This window comes from Hippocampus comes, unplaced genomic scaffold (assembly GCF_001891065.2).
Source record: "Hippocampus comes isolate QL1 unplaced genomic scaffold, H_comes_QL1_v1.1 scaffold20, whole genome shotgun sequence".
NCBI lineage: Eukaryota > Metazoa > Chordata > Actinopteri > Syngnathiformes > Syngnathidae > Hippocampus > Hippocampus comes.
This window is the reverse complement of record NW_017805462.1, coordinates 672,576-686,907: the sequence shown is the minus strand read 5'-3', so window position 1 is coordinate 686,907 and position 14,332 is coordinate 672,576. Positions and strand designations below refer to the sequence as shown.

Sequence of the window (14,332 nt, the reverse complement as noted above, 5' to 3'; positions counted from 1 at the left end):
TTGTAACATACAAGGAAAACACTGCCCCCGATATTTGCATACCGCACCCCCGGTCCGGCCCCTCGGTAGTGATTGGTTACCTGTTTTTAAACATTGAACCACCAGTACGTTGGCGCCTTTTCTGTCTGGTCTACATCGAATTAACATGTTGCAGACTTTGCGGATGGCCAATGTCGCCCGGGCGCGACGGGTGTTCTCAACTCCTCTTTTGTTGTACAACCGCTGTTCCCGAATTATTCATTCCCCTTTTGTGACCGAGTTTCGCCCTCTCCCCTGTGATCGCCCACTTGCATTGACGTGCTAATTGTGGACTTCAACAGCCCTCCACCCAGGTGGCCAGCACCTTTGTGCACAGGCATTTGGGGGTGCCGGATACGCACCCAAACGTTTAGATCTGCCCAAATTAAAGGAAACTTTAAACATGATACAATTTTGCTCATAGATTCCTCTAACACTCTTTAAATATACTTTTAAGTATAATAATTTTTGATTATGAATAGCAGGCAAAATATTTTAAAAAATGGGTTCCCATGATTTACGGAACCTGTTGTGGAGGGGATCTGTCCCATTTCCTTATGGCCCTCCTTGGACACAGGTTCTTTTATTTCTCTATAAGGTGGAAGGAAGAAAGACCCAACACCACGTCATCTTTTCTGCAGTTGATCACAACACAATACGAATCGATTCGGGCTTCTGAGAGTTGATTTTGTCAGGAAGCAAAGGAAAAATACAGTCTCACGTTTATATAGGGGGCGGGCAGTCCTTCCCCTTATGTAAAAATCAGAAGCAAAGAAAGGTCAATGCAGTTCGATCTTGGCATAACGACAAAGTCCAGATGTCCCCTGCTGTGCAGAAATCCCGAGAGAAAGAGTTCCTTTCTCAGGGAAACTTGACAGCCTTCAGGGACTTTCCTGAGGAGTGGGACGCAAAAGAAGACACTTGGGGGCTGCTAACCACTCAAGCGGGAATAGGTTAGAAACTTGACACCACATCCTTTGTTTTAAGTGTTGAAACAGAGGTTCAGGAAAGAGACTGGTACCAATAGTACTCATATTAAGGATAGAATTCCTCAACAAACCCCAAATTAGTTTCCGTGGTTTCCTATTGGGTAATCCAAGGGAATGGAGAAACAGTTTCTGTTCATTTCTGAAATCCTCAGGCCTGCATGAACATGCATGGGAACTTAAACCCTTGTTCTGTTCAAACATACTTGTTGACTCTGACCGTATTCGTGACCCTCCCTCCCTGCTTTGATGTGTGTTTTAAGCATGGTTGCCCTGACCTTGTCAAGGGTGGCAGCCCTACTTGTGTTCCTGGGATTGTAGTCAGGATCCTATTCTCTTACCTATAGTAAGATGAGTGAAATAACGGACTGTGTATTTGCAGTTGTGTAGACATGTATAGAATATATGATTGGAACATTACACTTGAGAATATGGTTAGATATGATTTCCTTCTCAGCTAATATGGCTCATATAGATACATAGAGCAAGTGTTGTCTTCATTATCAGGCTATATATATATTTATATCGGGTGAGCGAAAGAACACCCTGGGACCACCAACTTCGCTTGGTTGCCATGGGAACATTCGCCGGAACAACAGCAGCCACCTGGGAGACGGGTAACAATTTGCTTTTTTAACATTTTACATTTTTCACCTGCCGTCATACTCGCTATTTATTTGGCACCGACGATTTGTTTGAAATTATCCGCAGGCTCAAATTGATGCAATCCAGGCAGCAGTTGGGATTCCACCCGTAAAGACAACAAAATACAAGAAGTGCTGATCGTCGTCCTGTTGATGTTTACTGTGACAACTACATTGTAAAGAATATTTGCGGATGTTAGAAGGTTGTTCCCCCCCCACATTGTGAATGAATGCCATGTATATATGTACAGATGTACAGTTTTGTTTGTTTTTTTTTGTTTTACATCAATTTTGGAATTTTTATTTGTGAACTGCACTGGAGCTTGTGTTTCTCCTCCCATTGGTCTGTGACGATGCGTCCACTGTCATGAGCTACCCAACATGTCAGAGTCAAAGAGATGCTCATGGGTGCACCCTGAACTGGTCGCCAGCCGATCACAAACAGACAAACTGGAGAAGCCTGCCAGGAGACAACCCACGCAGGCACGCGAAGAACATGCAAAGTGCACGCAAGAAGGCCGGAGCGTGGGTTTGAACCCACGACCACTGCATTGTGAGATGGATTCCACGCAATATACTCCATTTGTGGAAGACTTTTTTTTTTTCCAAGTGTTGAAAACAGGCTTGTGCCTGTGCACATGCTGACTGCCGTTAACTGACCTTGAAGCCTTAACTGACCTTGAAGCCTTGTGTGTGTGTGTGTGTGTGTGTGTGTGGGGGGGGGTAGTTGTTTTACGGGCCTGAGCCTGCGTGGGAGGGTGCTTCCTGTTGGAGCCACAACTTTGCTTCTTTGGTTGAGAACAAGTTCACTACAGAAAAGAACATCACAGAAAATCATTTTGCAACATTCAAAAGAGTTAAAAAAATAAAAGAATTTTCATAACCAATTTTCTATTTTAGGCTCTAGTCTGTCTAGTGGTTTTTCTTTTTGACTCCCACATGTGTCGATGTGTTCAATTTCCTGAATTTGTCTTACTGTTCATATACTGTACTACACATGAGTGAGTCGGGGATGGTCAGCAGTGGCTCCATCAACTGCGCAATTTCTCACTTGGAGGTGTAGAGCAGGGGAAGCTGTCAATGTTGGCCCTCCTTGGACGCAGGTTCTTTTATCTCTCTATAAGGTGGAAGAAGACCCAACACCACGTCGTCTTTTCTGAAGTTTATCACAACGCAACATGAATCGATTCGGGCTCCTGTGAGAGTCAGATTTCATCAGGAAGCCCTGAACAAATACAGTCACACGTTTATATAGGCGTACTATGGTAATGAGGGGCGGGCAGTCCTTCCCCTTATGTAAAAATCTGAAAGTTCAATGCAGTTCGATCTTGGCATTTTGAAAAAGTACAGACCACATTCGCTGTGCACAAATTATGAGATTGGAGTTCCTTTCTCAGGGAACTTGACAGCCCTGAGGGGCACAGCAGAGATGGGAGACCAGAAGAAGACACTTGGGGGGCTGTTAATCACTCAAGGGGAAATAGGATCTAAACTTCACACTACATTCTTTGTTTTAAGCACTTAAGCAGATGTTCAGGACAGAGACTCGTATCAATAGTTCTCGTATCAGTAGTTCTCATAGCAAGCCGAAATTACTCAACAATGTTCTACAGTCTTCGTTTCTTTCAGATCCAACAAAAGGAGAGGAATAATTCCTTAACGGGGAAAAATAGCAAAGCACAACATCACTTTCTGTTGGTCGAATTTAACTACTGTAAGAGGAGGATCTGGACAAGTGCCTGTTCTGTTTTTTCACATCCCGGCTCCTGTTTAAGATGTATGACTATTTCCTTTTCATTCAACCAGGTTTAACATGAAAAACAAAAACTACGAGATTAAAACTATTTTCCAAGAGTGACCCAGTGTAGGTACCAGATGTACTGGCTAAGAAGGCAGCAAAGACATTATTTCACCAATGTTAGACGATACAATAAGTCATACACAACAAAGCACATACTTACGCAATATAACATTTAAATCATCTTAAAATATGATTTCTGATCTGACCTGCGCTTTCCCTTTGTGCATGTAAAGCGAATGTGAAACGCGAGTGGATGCTGCCGACGTACACTTCCTAGCCACACCGAAGGGGGGCGGACGAGAGCACGCAGTTCCGCATTGCTGCCGTTCTTCTTCGCACTCACGCAGGCAACTCGCTAGCTAGCGAAGTTGTTCGATTTTGTCCCACCGTATGGTCGGGAGCGAAAATGAATCCGAAACCGTACAAGGACTCCAAACAATTATATTTGAAAAGCCCTGATAAAGGAAGATTTTATTTACCGTTCACAGATTTGATTAAGATGCAGAGCAAGAAGTAAATGTAAACAGTCTTCATCTATAAGTGAAGGTAAGACAAGAAAAGCTTTTTAAAATTCGAGGGGAAATGACGTCATTGTGAAACGATGCAAAATGTAGATTTTTAAAGTCGGCATGTCTGGGTTATTCTCTTGTTGAGCAGTCTTTTTGCAAGATATTTGGCCATTACAATTTAATGTTTTTTTTTTTTTGCACAACAGTAATTTAACGAGTAGAGGAATTGCAATTGCTCATACAGTACTCTCACTCTTGAGCGCTTCGAGCAGTGCAATTTGATGGTTCATTTGACAAAATGGCGAACTTTTAAAATCTATCGAGTCTTGTGTGAACAAATGTGTTTGGAAAAAGCAATTTTTTTCCCCCAAGACAAAAGGCTCATTTTCACATCTGTAAAGAAAAAATATGCATTTGTATTTACTTTGTGGGACTTGCTATAAGTAAATGTTGTGCTTTAAAACTTGTTTGTAATAAAATTAATGGTTGTACTCCATCCATATTAAACCATGTTTGATTCCAGGAACAAATATAGGAAATGCCAAAGAAGACCAAATGAGTAAATCATGTCATTGACTTTTTTTTCTTAGTGTGAGAAACGTTGAAAAAAAAAGCGCCAAAGATTGAAACTACCTTTGATAACGCTGATTTTAAAAATGGACTAGTCAACTTGGGTATGTAAAGGAATCTGAATCAAGCTGCATTTACATTTACTGGTTCCTTTGCATGTTCGTTTTTCTGCAAGGACTACTCAATCAACGAAAAAGTAATTTCACCAAGTTTATTTCCCTGACAGAGGATTCTAATACCTACAGCAGAATTCTGGATCATCATCTATGTCTATTTTTGCTTTAGTGGAGAGTTTGCAGAATGACTCTGAACTATCTGACTACAAGCTCTCTTACACGTTGTGAGTTATGTGTGCACAGGGGATTCGGCCATTGCCCGATCCTTCGCATCCGCTTTCTTTCTTTTTTCCCCCTAAAATGTAAAATAAAGACCAAAACAAGACCCGTTGCCTTCAATATGACTTTTCATGTGGTGCCCCCAACATACTGTTGATATTCGAGATAACGGTTCCTTTTTGATGTTAAACACGTTCCCTGGAAAGTCCTTACAAAGGTGGGTGTGATAAGGAACAATAAAAGCAGGTATGCTACATTCTTGCTTTCAAGAGTTGGAACAGAGCCAACAACAAAGGATGTCGTAAATCACAATCGGGGATGAATTCCTCTCCATGTGACAGGGTGTTGACATCTTCTGGTTGGTGGAGAGTCAATTGACATTATGCTTGCTGGGCAAAAAATGGGTGGATTGCAGCTGGAGGTGTTTTGGTGTCTGTGTTTGAGGTGTCGATTATCACGTGATGATGGTGTCTGCTTTGTGCTTGGTTGTCTCCATCCTTGGGGTCGTTGATTCACCTCACTGACAGCAACATCCCCGACAAGTTTTTCCTGCCTTTCACAGGACGTGTGACAGAGATGTGAGCCAATCTCTTTTTTCGTCAATGATCGCTACAACTTCTATTTTATTCGTGGTCACCCATATTAAAAGACTCCCAAAACCTGCTGTAATTTTACTAAGGGCTTTATTCATTATGAAACACTTAATGCATCAGGCTTGCCAATTGTTTATGTGATGTCCATCTCGGATGAATAAATTCGAATCCACTTTTATTTAATCTGATCTAATCTGATCTCATATTTTAAAATCGTATCCCCATGCCGCAGATTATTTCAGGTTCATGAAAACGAGGAGGAAAAAAGATGTTCAAATTCCATCACTTTAGCCTCCCCCCCTCCCCGCCGCAAAAGACTCAGCAAACATGTGGTTGGGTGCATCGCCATGGAAGGCCACTAGAGGGAAACCTACCACAGACTTTAGAATTCACTAGTTACCACGTTGTACCAATTCAAACTTATTACACACACTCACACGTGCGCGCGCGCGCACACACACACACACACACACACACACACTGCAGAATGACTCTGAACTATCTGACTACAAGCTCTCTTACACGTTGTGAGTTATGTGTGCACAGGGGATTCGGCCATTGCCCGATCCTTCGCATCCGCTTTCTTTCTTTTTTCCCCCTAAAATGTAAAATAAAGACCAAAACAAGACCCGTTGCCTTCAATATGACTTTTCATGTGGTGCCCCCAACATACTGTTGATATTCGAGATAACGGTTCCTTTTTGATGTTAAACACGTTCCCTGGAAAGTCCTTACAAAGGTGGGTGTGATAAGGAACAATAAAAGCAGGTATGCTACATTCTTGCTTTCAAGAGTTGGAACAGAGCCAACAACAAAGGATGTCGTAAATCACAATCGGGGATGAATTCCTCTCCATGTGACAGGGTGTTGACATCTTCTGGTTGGTGGAGAGTCAATTGACATTATGCTTGCTGGGCAAAAAATGGGTGGATTGCAGCTGGAGGTGTTTTGGTGTCTGTGTTTGAGGTGTCGATTATCACGTGATGATGGTGTCTGCTTTGTGCTTGGTTGTCTCCATCCTTGGGGTCGTTGATTCACCTCACTGACAGCAACATCCCCGACAAGTTTTTCCTGCCTTTCACAGGACGTGTGACAGAGATGTGAGCCAATCTCTTTTTTCGTCAATGATCGCTACAACTTCTATTTTATTCGTGGTCACCCATATTAAAAGACTCCCAAAACCTGCTGTAATTTTACTAAGGGCTTTATTCATTATGAAACACTTAATGCATCAGGCTTGCCAATTGTTTATGTGATGTCCATCTCGGATGAATAAATTCGAATCCACTTTTATTTAATCTGATCTAATCTGATCTCATATTTTAAAATCGTATCCCCATGCCGCAGATTATTTCAGGTTCATGAAAACGAGGAGGAAAAAAGATGTTCAAATTCCATCACTTTAGCCTCCCCCCCTCCCCGCCGCAAAAGACTCAGCAAACATGTGGTTGGGTGCATCGCCATGGAAGGCCACTAGAGGGAAACCTACCACAGACTTTAGAATTCACTAGTTACCACGTTGTACCAATTCAAACTTATTACACACACTCACACGTGCGCGCGCACGCACACACACACACACACACACACACACACACACACACACACACACACACACACACACACACACACACTCGTTCGACGTCACCACTACAGGTGTCATCAATTACATGCACAAAACCAACTGTCAATCATGATGTCAAGCCCCTTTTGTCAATATCCCTCCATGTAATGATAACCAGAACTGACATTTTATGTTATAACGTTCAAAGACCACCTAACGTTGCATTTAAATAGGTTAGAATGTGCACAGATCACCAAAAGTGACGTTTTAATAATGTGTAGTTGCATTTTAAATATGTTAATCGCGTAATCCACCAAATGCCATTGTTCTTATTGTTCTCTATCATTCAAATAAAGATTTCCACTTTGGCATGGTAGCGTGTGTAAATGTGCGCCTAAGTAGTAAAACATGAATTGTGTTAAGGGGCCAGCAGGTGTCGCCACTTAATAAAAAAAACAAAATACAATCACTCTGTCCTGGATCAATCACAAAGCTGCTCTCTTCTTCCGTCGTCTGCTTCCTGAAAATGTGGTTTACTTCCTGTTATATTCCTCATCCTATTATGGTGGTTTATTTCCTGTATTGGGAGTCTATTTCCGGTAATGTTCCCGTAACGGTGATCTATTTCATATAACGGATGTCCACTTCTGCTAATTTTTCCATAATTCTGCTCTACTTTTGTGTACAAGGTGTCAAGTATATGTAATTTTACTGTGCTGTGGTCTAGAACCTGTATATAGAGTCCACTTCATGTGAATATCATCTGATTTATATCATCTCTGTAACTGGGCTTCAATTCTGGTAATGGTGGTCTAGTTCCTGTAATGGGGCTCTACTTCTTTTAATGTTCCTGCAATGCTGGTCTACATCCTGTAATGGGAGTCCACGTTCTGTAAATGTTATCTGTTTTATGGATGTTTTTTTTCTGGTAATGGTGGTCTGCTTCCTGTAGTTGTCCCATGATGGTGGTCTACGTCCCGCAGTTGGGGTCCAGTTCCTTTCATCTTCCCATAATGGTGGTCTGTTGCCTTTCATGGTGGTCTGCTTCATGTTATTTACCCGTAAACGCGCTCTACTTCCCGTCATCTTCCCATAATGGTGGTCTCCTTCCCGTAATCTTTCTGTCACGGGTATCTAATTTCCGTAATCTTCTTCTTGCTCGGCTCTCCCGGGGGCATTGGCCTGCTCTACCAGCCCCTCTCTCTTGGTCTCCGCTACAACTTTGGTGGAGGCAGGCTCGGGTTGGGGCTGGGAGGTAGCGGAGACCTCGGCCTCTGCTTCTACTTCAGCATCTGCACCCTCTTGGCCCTCGGCCACGGCTCTTTCCTTCTTGATCTTGATCTTGAAGCTCTCCTTGGTGGGTGCCTTCTTTGCGATATTCTCCTTGAAGCGCTCGCCGCTTTGCTTGATGCGCTCGCCTGCCTGGTGCATCTTCTCGCGGCGCTCGGGTGGCATCACCTTCTCGCCAAGGTTGTGGAACTTGGTGCCTATGTTGTCTTTGGTCTTACTCATGTTTTCCTTCGAGAAGGCCGCCTTCAGGGTCTCTGTGCTTTTCACCATGGACTTCTTGAATCGTGCCGCGCGGGAAGGATCCGCTTCCTCCATGCTCAGGTACTCCTCATCCGAGGAGAGATCAGCGGGGACGTCGTAAGAATCGGGCTCTAGCTCCAGAGCCTCCAGACCCCCCTTGGGGCTCTTGGTGACGGCCACCGACGGGACCTCAGTCTCACCCTGAGAGGAAACCACAACAGCAATAAGGATTGACCCTTCTCGTTCAGCAGATACCCAAACGATGCCGGTGGTGGCTGGACCTTTAATGCTTATGGTATGCTTGAAATGCTAATGCGTAGCATAACATTGCTCGTGACTGTTGCCTTCAACGCTAATGGCTAGCCTGAACATGCCTGCATGCGTGCAGCTCTTTATGCTTTGGCGTCACACGGCGTTTAGTCTGTCGTAGTGTTACGATTATCTTTTATCAGGGCAGTTTCCTGGCCCGATTGGCTGTGCTGTCAAATGGTGACTGCGGTCGACAGCAGGTGGTTGTTAGTGAGGAGCTTGGGGCCAGGCATGGGATGCTCGGGGTCTCAGAATAGGACCCTCTGTCAAAGATTGTAACGCAGCTGTTGGCTAAGCTCCGGTTACGCTCGCTGCTAACAATTTGAGCAAAGCGTAATCAAAGTTTGAAATGCTCCGTTTAAAGATAAGCTCAGTGTCAGTAGAGCGCAAACCTCCACAAGGCGCGACAAATCACTCTTAGAATAAGAACTAAACAATACACTTTCAGACAGTCAACTCAACGTTGTCTTTATATTCATTCATTCTATCACTAAGACGTGAAGAAAAATGTCTGAAGGACAGACGTCGCGGGAGTACCATCTCGTGACTGCATTTTTCAGGAATTTCATGTGTAATTCTTTTTAGGTAGACTGAAGTTTCTCGTGCAGCATAATACTGGAAATTCAAGGTGTCCGTTGTAAGTTCTACTGGTTCTTAGTGTAGTTTTACAAAGTCCGACTGTAAAGTATTATTGAGTTCTATTGGAAAGTCTACTGGAACAAGAGGAAGTGAGGTTTAAAGACAAGGAGGAAGGATAGCAACTGAGGTGTTGGTGAAGAGGGAAGTGAGGTGTAGAAAAGGAGCAAATGGATACGGTGAAAGAAAGAAAGTGGAAAATTAGAAAGAAGACCAGGGTTAGGAGATGGTGATTTAAGAAGAAGCAAGTTGTAGGATAGGAAGTAGAGCAAGTGAGATATGGATGTGGAGAACCGCAGCCCGTGGTATGTCGAATAAGAAGAAGCGTGCTTGTATGACCTGGTAGATGACCACTCGGAACTTGTTCCTGGTGAGCAGCTCGTCCTGGGTGCTCTCGACCTTCTTGACGCGACCGTTCTGCTTCTCCACACGGGCTCGGACATCCTTGACGTTGGCACTGACTTTTCGCGTCTTCTGCAGCAATTTGTCCAAGCAGCCGCTCGTCTCGGCGTGCTCCTTGGCCAATTTCAGGACGTCACCCTGGATGCTGTGGATGTTGTTCTCCAGGTCCAGCTGACGCTCTTCCATTCGCTGCTGACCCGACTGCACGTTGTCGATGATTCCGGCCACGCGCTCCAGTAGAGACAGGATGCTCAGGGCGCTGATGGGCTTACCCTCCTCGTCCTCCAACCCCACGATTTCCAGCTTCTCCTGAGCGCCGTACTTGTGCTGATCCATTTCCTGAAGGGATTCCAGAGGCATTCGGCTTTGGGGATGAAAAATCTGGGTTTGGGGATCAAAAAAGCTGTTGCTTTAGGAGAAAAAAAAAGACTTGAAAAGAGACAGTTCTGGATTAGGAGGAGGAAGAAGAGGTAGGAGGTTCTGGCTTTCGGGTAAAGACTTTGGCTTTGGGGAAGAAGACTCTGCTTGTGGGGCAGTAGTTTCTGTTTTTAGGGAAGACCGTTTTAGATTTCAGGTTGAATACGACAGGCTTGGGTTGAAGAAGGTTCCAGCTTTGGGGATAAAGACCCTGGCTTTGGGAATGAAGATTCCAACTGTGGGTTAGAAGGTTCTGGCTTTCGGGAAGAAGGCTTTGGCTTTGGGCATAAAGTTCACTGGCTCTGGGGTAGAAGGTTCTGTCAAACGGGGAATAATTTTCCGGCGTCAAAAAGATCCGAGCATAGTGACCCACCAGGACAACTGGTGACACGAAAAAGGGGAAACTCCGCCCCAGCCCCACCTCTCATTAAAAAAGGGGAACATGATCCCACCCTGTCAGAAGCATCCAGCAGTGAAATAGGTAACTAAAAATAAAAGTCCTGTAAGGAGACACTCAGACAATTTTGAGAATGAGAAACCTCTAAGCCCAAGTCCTTCCGGGATTGATCTTCTTTTTTTCCGCTATTTGCTCATTCAGAGGCATAAGCAAAGCCCACAGCTGACCGACATTTACGTCAACACTTTCACTTTAAACAAATGCCCTTCCGAAGACCGCCCCGCCACCCAACTCTGTAGACTGTAGACGCCCCCCCAATCCCCCAAAAGAGTACCAAAGATTGACCGGGTAGTTTATTTTGGGAACACTTATAGTTCGAAAGAATCTCTTTGGTGCTTTGACTCGTGGCGAATGTGACAGATCATCCATCAGGAATGACTTCCATGCGATCTGCAAGCCAAGATCACTATTTATCTTCTTTCTTTTTTTTTTTTTTTTTTTTTTAACAAAGAAAAAACCTTGCAAGTCACTACTTTCTGTTTGGTGCACAACACAGTTAGTTAGCAACATGAAATAACTGGCAGAGAACTCACACACACACACACACACACACACACACACACACACACACACACAGAATTTGGTCTAAATTTACAGCGGTAATCCTCCCCCCACCCAAAAGAATTAAATACGTATGTGATGACCCTTCCTCTCATTCCACACACACACGCATGGCCACTCATAGGCACTCGCATGTACGCACAAACACACACTTGTAGACAGACACCTGCACACACAGACAACCGATAGCACACACACACGCACACACACCTGTGCGTGTGAATCATTGAGGATGCTCTAAGTGTGAATGTGACGGATACATGAGAATTTAAGGCAGACAAATTAAATTTTGGCCCAAAAAAACCCCCAAACAAACAAGAAAAAAAAAAACAAAGACAAATGCCAAACCATTTGTGCGATCTTTTGTTGGGAAAAAAACAGTTTTTATTCAAAGTTCACATGCAAGTCAACACATCAACACATTGAAGCCACGTTTAAGATGAACAATCACAACAAGACAAACAAACGTTCACGGAGGGAGGGGGCCGCCGCTGGGTTGGGTGCTGGTGCTGATCATCAAAATGAAATGACAAACGTAAGACAAGTTTTCCGACTCATCACGTCCTTTGTGACCCCGCCCCTTTACCGCCACTACACTGCTAGTTGCTTTGCTAATGAACACAACACAACATCACGACTACAATCGTTTCTTTTTCAACCATAAATTAAAAACTCCTTGTTATGACGCTAACAGATGTTTTGTGATTGTCACGTTGACCCCTATGAAACAAAAAGAAACATGAAAACATTTGTGTTGTTAAATAACCGCAAAAGGGAGATTAAAAAATGTGTTAGCTTGCCAAGCTAAAGGCGCTAATGGCCTGAGGGTAAAGTGTCTGTGTGTGTTTGCGCGTGTTTCTGCATTTGTCTTTGTGTGTCTGTGCACACACACGGGTGGATATGTTTGTGTGTCTGTTTTTGTGTCTTTGTGCGGTCAGTTAGCCTCATTAATACACATGACCAAGCTAACCAAAATAAAGTGAGTTAATAATTGTTTTGGTCGTCAGCTAGCGGTTAGCTCAGACACATGAAGCCTTCGTCACTTGTGGCCAGTTTGCCTTGTTAGCTCAAACATGCTAACGCAAATAAAGGCGGAGAAGAATTGTTATTTCAGCCAGCTGGAAGTTCCCGCTTCGATCATGTCCAGTGTGATTCAAAAAGATACTTTTTTTTATTCGGAATGGGGGGAAAAAAATACTTCCAAAATGTTTGTCATTCACCACCTTTAGCAACCTATGCTAGAATATTAGCCTGCTTCAGTTTGCCATTTGCCCTCGGAGTCACATTCACTTTGCTTTCTTGACATCACACATTTTACCGTTTCTACAACTCAAATGAAAAAAAAAAGGTAAATACTTTTAAGGTGTGTTTAAAAACAAACACTACAGTAATCCCTCGCTGTAACACGGTTTATCTTCCACGTCTTTGCTGGTTCAGGCTTTTTTTGGGGGCAGGGGCTGCATTTTTATTTATTTTTACATTGCGTTATGTTCTGCATCTAAATACTCTGGCCTGAAAAAAGGTTTAATCTTTGGTTTCATTCAAAGCTGACTACTTCACAGATTTCACTTATCACGGATTTTTCTTGGAACGTAACCTCCGCGGGATAAACGAGGGATTACTGTACTCGGAAAAAAAAAAAATCTCACAAAGTCGTCTATGCCAGTGCTTCTCAAACTGGGATCCCTAAACCCAACATTACAGTTGGCTGGCCAGCTGTAATGTGGAGATCTGCAATATAATTTGCTGTCCGGTGGTAACAGAAAAGGAGGCTGGGGTGGTTGGTGTGTGTTCCTATTTTTTTAGGGAGTAAAGGTGTCTTTTCCAGAATAAAAAGTTTAATGCTTGGACTTTTTTTTTTTTTTTAATTCAACCGTTAAAAAAAGATTTTCTCTCTTGCTAAGCTTTGACTTGGTCCTGGAAAAAGAACTTTTTCGTCGTTTGACTATTTTTTTTTCTATCCCAACAAAATATAACAAAAAATTATGAGGGGTCAAAAAGTTTGAGAACGCTTGGTAGAAACATTCGAAGAAAACAAGGCAGCAGACGCTTCCTTTAGCAGCCTTGGAAATAAAGGAAGGCTGATACTTTCTTCCCAGAGCAGCCTTCAAGGTAAAGGAAAAAAAACTAACACTTTCTGTAGTGGCCTTCAAAATAAGAGAGAAAGGTTGACACTTCCTGTTGCAACCTCCAAAATAAATAAGGAAGCCTAACACTTCCTTCCTGTAGCAGCGTTCAAAATAAACGAAAAAAACCTGACTTTGAAGAAGGCAGACACTTTTTGTCGTGGCCTTCATGGAAAAGGAAGCAGGCCGACACTTCAAAATAAAAGTCCAGCTGCACATAAATGCGTATACTAATCATAAATTACACTGGCCGGAATTAAAAGCTGCCGTGTGCGCTTGCTGAAAGGTCAACACAGAAAAGACGATTACGGCGGTTGTCATGCCAACTGAAATCCAACGAAGAACCACACGACGACTACTATGACATCACGAGAATCAGAAACGAGTCATCATCAATGTTAATATGATCATCATTATAAGAACTTGTTGTAATCAAGAGTCGTTCATTTGGTCGTCCACGTTTCCGAAGCTCGAAAATCAGAGCGCGGGATGCGCCAACATTCCTCAGTTGTTCAAGGTGGGGTGAGTAAAGGAAGAAGAAATAAGGCTGCCTACGCTCCTCATCTTCTTCGACATTTGTCCCAGATCCCAATCCAGGAGCTTCGTCCCCAAAATAAATAAGAACAACAACAAAAAAAAGGAAGAAGGGAGGAGGAAAAGGAGGCTATACCATCCGAGAGTTAGTGTCTGCAGAAAAATGTCCCAGGTTGTGTTTGTGTCGTCGGCCACGGTTGTTCTTTGGACATTTCCTGAAGGGACACACACACACACACACACACACACACAAAGATATATATGCAGACACAAATATATACACACATAGAAGCACACACCAGTATGGACGCAAGCAAGCAAACACACACGAACACACATG

At 43.4% G+C, this 14,332-nt stretch overlaps 2 protein-coding genes and 1 long non-coding RNA gene across 3 annotated transcripts in view; 2 read left to right on the top strand and 1 right to left on the bottom strand.

The window, feature by feature from the left end:
- The first annotated feature begins 1,528 nt into the window (after nt 1–1,528).
- On the top strand, nt 1,529–2,033 carry LOC109518847 (uncharacterized). The gene is made up of 2 exons (XR_002168830.1): nt 1,529–1,621; nt 1,716–2,033. It is a non-coding gene; the product is annotated as an uncharacterized LOC109518847 (long non-coding RNA).
- Nucleotides 2,034–3,313: 1,280 nt separating this feature from the next.
- The window catches only part of slc39a6 (solute carrier family 39 member 6), a 32,255-nt gene continuing 21,236 nt past the window's right edge, over nt 3,314–14,332 (top strand). Inside the window, exon 1 of the mRNA XM_019874936.1 lies at nt 3,314–3,995. The gene's annotated coding sequence lies outside the window, so the exon portion shown is untranslated. The remainder of the gene's footprint in view (nt 3,996–14,332) is intronic.
- Nucleotides 6,141–10,761, bottom strand: cavin4a (caveolae associated protein 4a). The gene is made up of 2 exons (XM_019874949.1): nt 9,835–10,761; nt 6,141–8,751 (listed from the first exon to the last, which is right to left on the bottom strand). Exons 1-2 carry the CDS (start codon nt 10,255–10,257, stop codon nt 8,155–8,157), a joined length of 1,020 nt encoding a protein of 339 aa, XP_019730508.1. The 5' UTR covers nt 10,258–10,761; the 3' UTR covers nt 6,141–8,154.

Excerpts from the sequence above, each read along its gene's own strand:
- cavin4a (XM_019874949.1), bottom strand. The coding sequence starts at position 10,257 with ATGCCTCTGGAATCCCTTCAGGAAATGGATCAGCACAAGTACGGCGCT. Across the intron at positions 8,752-9,834 it reads TCCGAGTGGTCATCTACCAG|GGTGAGACTGAGGTCCCGTC; the intron begins GTCATACAAGCA and ends GTTTCCTCTCAG.